At 41.2% G+C, this 8,614-nt stretch overlaps 1 protein-coding gene across 1 annotated transcript in view; it reads right to left on the reverse strand.

The window, feature by feature from the left end:
• Positions 1–3,278: 3,278 nt before the first annotated feature.
• Positions 3,279–8,614, reverse strand: part of GPD1L (glycerol-3-phosphate dehydrogenase 1 like) — a 52,535-nt gene continuing 47,199 nt past the window's right edge. The window contains exon 8 of the mRNA XM_019630734.1: positions 3,279–6,151. Coding sequence (XP_019486279.1) covers positions 6,055–6,151 — 97 coding nt within the window. The 3' untranslated portion in view covers positions 3,279–6,054. The remainder of the gene's footprint in view (positions 6,152–8,614) is intronic.

The following is an 8,614-nucleotide window of genomic DNA, read 5'->3' on the forward strand; positions in this document are numbered from 1 at the left end:
TTTTGGTTTGATTGGGGGCGGGGGTTGTAGTACTGTGCCAAGACCTGGAATCTAGCCCCTACTTCACTAGTTTAGTATCCACTTAGTCATGTAGTCAAATCATGACTAATTCCTCTTTGAAGTTCACTTTCCTCATTGGTAAGTGGGAATAATATCTATACAGTCTAGCTCATAGGATTACTGTAAAGGTCAGTGAAAAGCAGGTAATCTTATCACCATAGGAAAAGAGAAAAACCATATATTAATAGCTGCTCATGGCAGAAACAATGCCATGTGTTGATGAAATTATTTAATTTCTTTCTGAGATACACAGTTAAACTACATTTCCCAGCCTCCTCAGCAGTTAGGCAATTGAGTTCCGGCCAATGACATAGGAAAGAAAAAAACACCATTTCCAGGGGTTATGTTCTGATTCTTCACTTTTCTCCTGTGTGTTGATCGGATATCAATTTCTAGGATGACCTGAAAGTCATATATAGGAGATGGTAGACATTCCTTTAGCCTGGATTGCTACATGGCTGTGGAGAAAGAGCCTGCTCCTTCCTACCACTTGGTTCACATTTGGACTATGATAGGTACAAAACTTATTTTTGCATTACGCCACTGGGATTTTAATTTTTTTAATTGGGGAGTATTGGGGAACAGTGTGTTTTTCCAGGACCCATCAGCTCCAAGTCAAGTAGTTGTTTCAATCTAGTTGTGGAGGACGCAGCTCAGCAGCTCATGTGGGGATTGAAGCGGCAACTTTAGTGGTGTGAACACTGCGCTCTAACCAACTGAGCTAACTGGCTGCCCCCCCGCCACTGGGATTTAAGTGTTGTTTGTTACAGCAGCTACAATAGCATAATTTACCCTAAGACATAGCTAAAAAGATGTTTGAGGAGTTAAGACAAGAGATGGAACTTGCAGAAATATCAAGAGATTTGGAAGAATTTACCCATTCGCCACTACCGCATTGTATATATTTTGGCAGCCCTTGTTTGGACACAGGAGGCTGTGTCAGAATGTGTCTGTCTGTGGGTATGTCTGTCTGTTCTCCTCCCCAGGGCTAACTGGCTAAGACCAGATTTTGTGTATGTAGTTGTCCCTCCTTCTCCAGAATTAATACCAGCAAGGTCCGAGATTTTTAACATGTGCTTTTTAAACACTAGAGTGTCCTTAGGATGTCGTCAATGTTTCACTAGTTTCTAATTGGGAATATCGTTAGATTTTAGATACATCCACATGTCAGCTGTCATCTCTAAAAACCCTAACTAGCTGCAGTCAGAAGGAGTGGCTCTTTAGCTCCCCGTCAAAAACTAAGAAATAAAACATCTCTGAATTTTACACAATGTTAAGTGAAAGAGCCATTGGAAAAGTACCTTATCATTAAACTTAATGCACCCTGTAATTTGTCAAGTTGGTTGACTATTATAAAAAAGACAGTGTCAACGAGGTCGTAGAGAAAAGGGAAACCCTTGTGCACTGTTGGTGAGAGTGTAAAATGGTGCAGCTGCTATGAAAAACAGCATGCAAGTTCCTCTCAAATTAAAAAGAGAACTATCATATGATCCAGCCATCCCACTTCTGGGTATATATCCAAAGGAAATGAGATCAGTATCTCAAAGAGATAGCTATCTGCACCCCCATGTTCCCTGAAGCATTATCCACAATAGCCAACATATGGAAGCAACCTAAGTGTCTGTCCATCGATGAGTGGATAAATAAAATGTGGTATATACTTATACAGCGGAGTATTAGCCAAAAAAAAAAAAAAAAGGAAATTTTGCCATTTTTGACAACATGGATAAACCCGGAGGACATTATGCTAAGTGAAATAACCCAGACAAAGACAAATACTGTATGATCTCACTTATATGTGGAATCTAAGTAAGTTGAAGGCATAGAAAGAGAGAACTGTGGTTGCCAGGGGTTGGAGGTGGGGAATGGAAAGATTTTGGTCAAAAGGCTGGTTCTGTCTACTGGAACTCCTGTCAGATGTATGTGGAACCTTTTTATCCTGCACTCCACCTACTTCTTAAGTTCTGAAATATTTTTTGTGTGCTTTCTATTAGTATCTTCAGATCTATTTTCCAGTTTGCTAATTCCATCTCCAGATTAAATCTACTCTTTAATCTGTCCAATGACATAATTTAAATTATATTCATTTCTAGATGTTCTGATAGGTTTGCTTTCAAGTCTGCTTTGTTGGGAGTTTTTTTTTTCTTCCCCATAGTAATTGGTCCTTAATACTTTAATGCTCCCTTTATGTCTTTAGTTTTTAAATTACCTTTCAAAGCATCTATCATATTGCTCAATTAATTATCTGAAACTCTGGGCACCTAATTCTTCTGTTTTAAAAATGCCATTGATTTTTGCTCATAATGATTTTGTATATTTTTAAGTGCATATTCAGCGGGGCCTTATTCGGGAAGCCTGTGCTGCCTGGATCCAGTGTGGATTTCTGCAGTGTTTTCATGTTTTTGCTTCTGCCAGCTCTCTGCTGGTATTACTGGCCCAAGTTCCCATGTTTATGCTCCCTTTTTGCTTGTGGTTTCCTGGATATAAAGATTCAAACGCCAAACCCATTCGTGGTGCCAGACTCATGATTACAGATTTTCAGGAGACACCTTTTTCTACATCTGGCATCCAGCTCCTTTGTTTGTGCCTATACATGGGTTTTCTGAGCCCCCTTCTCCCCCTTCCCCCCCAACAGTGTAGCCCTTGGAGGGCTGTAGTTCCAGCAGAATCTTTATAACCCACACCCTTAGGTAAAATGGAGAGAATTCCCACTCCCTCCCCTGGCAGTCACAGAGCCACTGCACAGCCTCACCACTCTGGCTATCAGCCCCGTATTTGCTTTGGGCTCCTGGAGATTTCCTTCATGATTTTTTTGTGAGAAGGGCCCTGCATATAAAAGGACATCTGAAACTAATACAAACATACATACATACATAATAATAATTAAAAAAAGACATTGGTTATATTTACCTAGCTTTTCTAGATATTTGAGGTGGGCACGGGGATGGATTTCAAGTTCATTAATCCAGGGGCTGGCTGGGACTGGAAAGCCTCCATCCTACAATTATATTATATAAAAATATCAGCAAGCAATGCGAAGGAACACAGGCAGATGGAACAGATATGTCTGAAGACTGGATTTAGAGATCAAGACATTCTTTTAAAAATCACCTTTTTATTATTGTTAATGTAGCACAATTCAGGGGGAAAAAAAAAAGACCTGATCTAAAAAATAAAGCTATTAACCGATTAAAAAAAGATAAGATCAGTAGCACAGGTTTAGGGGGTTAAGTGTTTATTAAACCAAGCTTTTAAATTAGATCCACCTCTATAGTCTGTAAACAAATACAGTATACATGGAAGTAAAAGGCTCTTAGGTTAGAACTAATGGAAAAACGAAAGATCCCTTTTGTACACGGTACCTTACTACGCTTTCGGCTGAGGCCACGGGGCCATGTTATAGGTAAAGACTTAAATCCACCTGCTGGATGGATTTCAAGATAGGTATTTGTTCCACATTATAGTAGATTAGATTATAGCAAGGCAACGGTGTAGTTGTTTACATTCACAGATTGGCTGAAATCCTACAAATTAAGCTTCTCTTCTGGATGTCTCCCTTCCCATCACCATAATTAGTAAGAAATATGAATTAAAATATATGATAGACCACAGGTGGTTATAAAAATAGATAACTCATAGAGCAATAAATATCTATAGTTAGCAGAGCACAAACTTATAAAATTTGCTTTTTTCCATAATGTGCAGAATATCATAAGTATGTTCAAGAGGTACAGTCAGCAGACCTCCAAGTGGTTAGAGCATCTGTAAAGAAAACATACTCAAGTTCAAAACCCAGAGCAGGAAGCTTAGTGCTGATGAGAGGACTCGAAAGACATTAAATAAATCCTAATTTCTCATATCTGATTATCCTACTTAACAGACACCACAATTAGCTTACGCCCTTTAGTTGCTTAAAAAGTAACACTTTGTCACCTATGTACAAACTTTTAAAAACATTAATCACGAGACAAGCAAAATTGATTTACTTAGTAGTGGCACTAAAATCAACAAAATTTGTAGCATTTTGTGTGCTTTCATATACTTCTGTGGATGGGGCTTTATAATGCCCCTAAAATGTTTTGGATAGTTTTAAAAATTCCCACAAAAATCTATTCTATAATCATTTCAGATATAGAAGGAAAAAAGTCCCAAACTGGAAAATAAAAAAGATCAAAATCTCACAAAGTGACTGAAAATCCATGAATATATATGTGACATTCATATGTTCCCTTAACATTTTATCAAGTGCTATGCAAGGTAATTGTAATGCTATCCTGAAACCAATCTCATTTAAGAAGACACAGTGATTCCCATTCTAATTCTAGAATTAAAAGCACTTATTCCACATAATGTGCGTTTCAGCGACGTTAACATCTACTTGGTTGTACTTGTCGGTGTCACCTTAAGCTTCATCGAAGTCTCATGGCAGACCTGAATTGTAAAAGTTCAGAACTAACACTACCACAGGTAGTTATTCATCCTAATTTCTTACAGGGAGGGAAGGGTATAAGCTGTCCTAAGGTCACCTCAGCCTAGAACAGTGTCCCCTGGAAACTTTGCCAAAAAAGGTCTGCATAATCTAATGCATTTGGGACTAGCTAGGTTAAATAAACAGGTTCCACCAACATACAAACATACATTCTACACATTTCAGAGGGATATGCAGACGCAGCTTTTCCCAAACTCACTTGACCTTGCCAGGGGACACCCAGAACCACCAATGGGTCCCAGGACACTAGTTTCCTATGGAACATGGTTTGAGGCATGCCAATCTCAAGTAAATGTTCTAAAGTAGTGGTTCTAGAATTCACATCCGAAACACATGGAAGGCATGTTAACACACAGATACCAGAACCCCCATTCAGGGGTCTGTGGAACCTGGGAACCGGCATTTCTAAGAGACTTCGAGTGAAGCTGATGGAGTGAGGGCGACACTTTAAGTGGTATCCGTCTAGACAATCCCCACACAAATCTAAGCTGCAGGGAGCCCTCCTATGGCCTCAGGAAAGGTTGCCTATGGCATGTGCCACGACCAATTCACTGGAGGTCAAATCAGCCCAATGACGTCTGAGAAGATCCCGGGGCACCTTGCGGGGTGGGGGAGTGGAGGAGCACTAAACTTGACTCCTGGCTCTGCCCTTCCTCACCAGGTGACCAGGCAGTGACTGCATCTTAAATGAGGAATAGTAGCAGCCCCCCTCTCAGGGGACCTGCGACACTTAAAGGAAATAATGTTTGCACAACAGTACTACCTAACAAAAAGCATCATACAAGTGTGGTTAATGAGAATATGTCAGTCAGTAAGGGCAGGAAAATCCCAGATGAGTTTTCTGTCTCCTGCCACTGCTGAGCCTTTATGAAAGCACATTCTGGCAGCTAATGAAGAGAAAACAGGCTAAAGATGCAGAAAACTGCAGTGAGAGGAAATGAAAATTATTTACCTAATTAAAAATACCTAATTGTTAAAAAAAAAAAGATCAACTCACGATTGAAGTGGTTAATTATGCTGGCTTTGAGATAGTGTTTAAAAGTTACAGTATGTTGATCTTTGGACACACTCACTCTTTCATTCTACCATGTTATTAATGCTGGTTAAATTGTAACATCATGAGAAAAAAAATTCCTTCACTCAAATACATATGAGTTAGATCTAAAAAATTCAGCTGAGATCGTTCCAATCTTACACGCTACCACAGTGGGAAAATTTCAAAAGTGATCTTTAAAAAAGACCTTTAATTTTGGTTCATAGAAATATCCACAGAATGAGAAATGAATACACACTCACACGTTCACAGGTGCGTGTCTAGTTGTTGCCAGTACATCTTAGCCAATGAACCGCTCTCGCAGTTCAAAAACACATCTGTAAAAATTCATATACATCCATGATGGGATTACAGTCAAACAAACATCTTGTTGCCAAGTCCCAGTTTCCATTTGAACCGGAAAGACTGATCGGAAAGGCAGAACTTTGTTGGACTCGTTGCCTGATCCACTTTATATATGCTCAGGATGGCTCTGGAGACAAGACAGCATCTCTTGAACGGGTTTGCCTTCATAGCAGATCTGATATACGGCAGTAAACAGTGGAAACCTAATAGGGGGGAAATGTGAAAAGACAAGTGAAGTCATCTGGTTTACCTCATAGAACAAATTAAGTTTTCTCTAACAGATTGCAGATTAGTGTGCTACTTGTGGCCACCTCCTACATGCCTCTGTGATTTGGTCTGCAGAGAGCCTGTGCACTGTAGCCCATAAGATCTTGGTCCAACCTAAACCATCCTCGGCCTGATTGGAGTGTATTGTCTACAAACAAGACACGTGGCAGTCCTCGAAGGATAACCTACGAGGTCATTCACAGAAGGAGTTGTGGCTTGGTGGCTCGTGGTCAAATCTGGAATGAGTCCAAGTTTCTGTCACTATTTTAAAAGATGGTAGAATAAAATTTTAAATTACAAGGAGGTTTTGCTCTCCCTTCTCCAGAAAGGACCATCCAAGGCTGAAGACGAGGCAGCCCACACATCCCCATAAATAATTCAGCCTGGAATGCTCCAAGAATCAACATGGGGACCCACAATTAGCAGACACTGATCTCATGTTGGAAGCTGGGTTTATTTAGCTTTTACTTCCAAGATGTGAACACATATACGTGAAAGTTTGAAACGGATGATGGTTTGAAGGGGTGGGCTAATAACCCACCATAAGAAAAGATAACATTGTCTCAGGGTACAGCTGGCTCAGCAAGTATTATGGCAGATATCACTAAGGAAATAACGAAGTTAATTTCAATCAGGCTTTTAAACACCCCCCCGCCCCCCAACACACATACCCAAAGTGAGCTTGACAGAATCAATAGATTCTTAAAGGCCACTCTGAAAATTATCTAGTTAGAATCCTAAATGACAGCTTAGGTCATATGTCTTTGATACTCTATCATTGTGGGTTTTTTAAGATTCACAATATTTTGTGTTTTTCAGAGTCTGGTAAATTTAATTAAATCTGACTCCCTATTAACTCTGGGCAAGTTTCACCACCCCTCTGACCCAGTTTGTTCGTCTGTAAAAATGGGGCTGGGCACTCAGGCCTGTTGTATTAAATGACATACATGTAAAGTATACAGTGCAACACTTGGCACATGGTGTGACAGCTTATCAACATAGGCGCGAGATGGCCACTGGGTCGTAGATTCTAAGCTCCAAGAGGACGGGGCCCAAGTCTATTTTGTTCTCCTCTGTATCATCAGGGCCTAACACAATGCACTGGAAGGGGCAGGTGCCCAGTGAGTATTTGTGGAATGAATTCTTATAAGTGGGAGTCAGAGCCTAGAGATTTCAGCCTCTTCCGTGGCTTAGTTTTCCTGTTCCTATAATGAGAACCACTTGTATGTCCCCACAGCAGGGTGGCAGGTGATGAGTGGCCACCCAAAGCCATTCCCGACCCCCTTCTCCCCTTACTGAGGTTGGAAACAGCCTAGCGCTCACCTTCCCAGCTTTTTTTCCACCTAGAATTATTAGCCAAGTAAGCAAGTTCTAGCCAGCAAGACATAGACATCTACTGAGGGTTTCTGAGGGAGATTTTTCTCTCCTCGAGAGGCACTGGAAGGAAAATCTGCTGGTCCAGACTGCTCTTGGGACTGAGTGCAATTGTGTGAGTATGTGATGCCTGGGGCTCCTGCAGCCATCTTGAGGTTTTGCGGGAAAGCCAACAGGATCACTGAGATTCTAATGTAGAGGCACTGAGCCAACACCAATAATGTCCATCTCCAGACTCCTTGCTATGGAAGGAAAAACACCCTGTTGTTCGAGGCATTTTTAACTAGCATTGCCATTGCAGCCAAAAGCACATCCAGCGTTCACAACCAGCATTTCCAAAGTGCATTCTGTAGATGGGATGCTAACAAGGGATACGGAATGTGGGGGGAAAGGGGATTTCTGACTCTGGAGCCCCCACTCAGTCTGCTAGACTGCTCATCTAAATGCTATTTTCTATCATATAAAATGCTACAAGGCCAATTAGATCAGTTTGGGGAACTCTCTAAAGAAGGTTAGAGCTGAAAGGAGGACAAAGACAATATTTCACAAAAAAATATTGACATAAACCAATCAATCAGCAATCCCACTAATGGAAACTAAGGACTAATGATGTGTCAGAATTCAACTAGGTGCAGGGATGTGCAATATTATAAATAGGGTCTCAACCCTCAAGGCGCTTACAGCACTCTTATGGGCTAAATTGTGTCTGTCCCACTCACATCCATTTTATACAATGAAGTCTTAACCCTCAGTACCTCAGAATGTGACTGTATTTGGAGACAGGGCCCTTACGGAGGTAATAAAGTTAAAAAAGGCTCCTTAGGGCCAGCCAAGTGGCGCGATGGTTGGAACTGGCTTGGGATGCCAGAGGGCCCCGGTTTGGATCCCACATGTGAGGGCCAGTGACACTGCTCTCAACAGCTAAGATGCTGAACAACAGCTCAACCTGGAATTGGGCTGCCTTGGGTCACCGGCGATGGCGTAGGCTGCAGCCCGTGTGGCAGTGGGTTGCCATGGGCTACCGT

This window comes from Hipposideros armiger, unplaced genomic scaffold (assembly GCF_001890085.2).
Source record: "Hipposideros armiger isolate ML-2016 unplaced genomic scaffold, ASM189008v1 scaffold_937, whole genome shotgun sequence".
Lineage (NCBI taxonomy): Eukaryota > Metazoa > Chordata > Mammalia > Chiroptera > Hipposideridae > Hipposideros > Hipposideros armiger.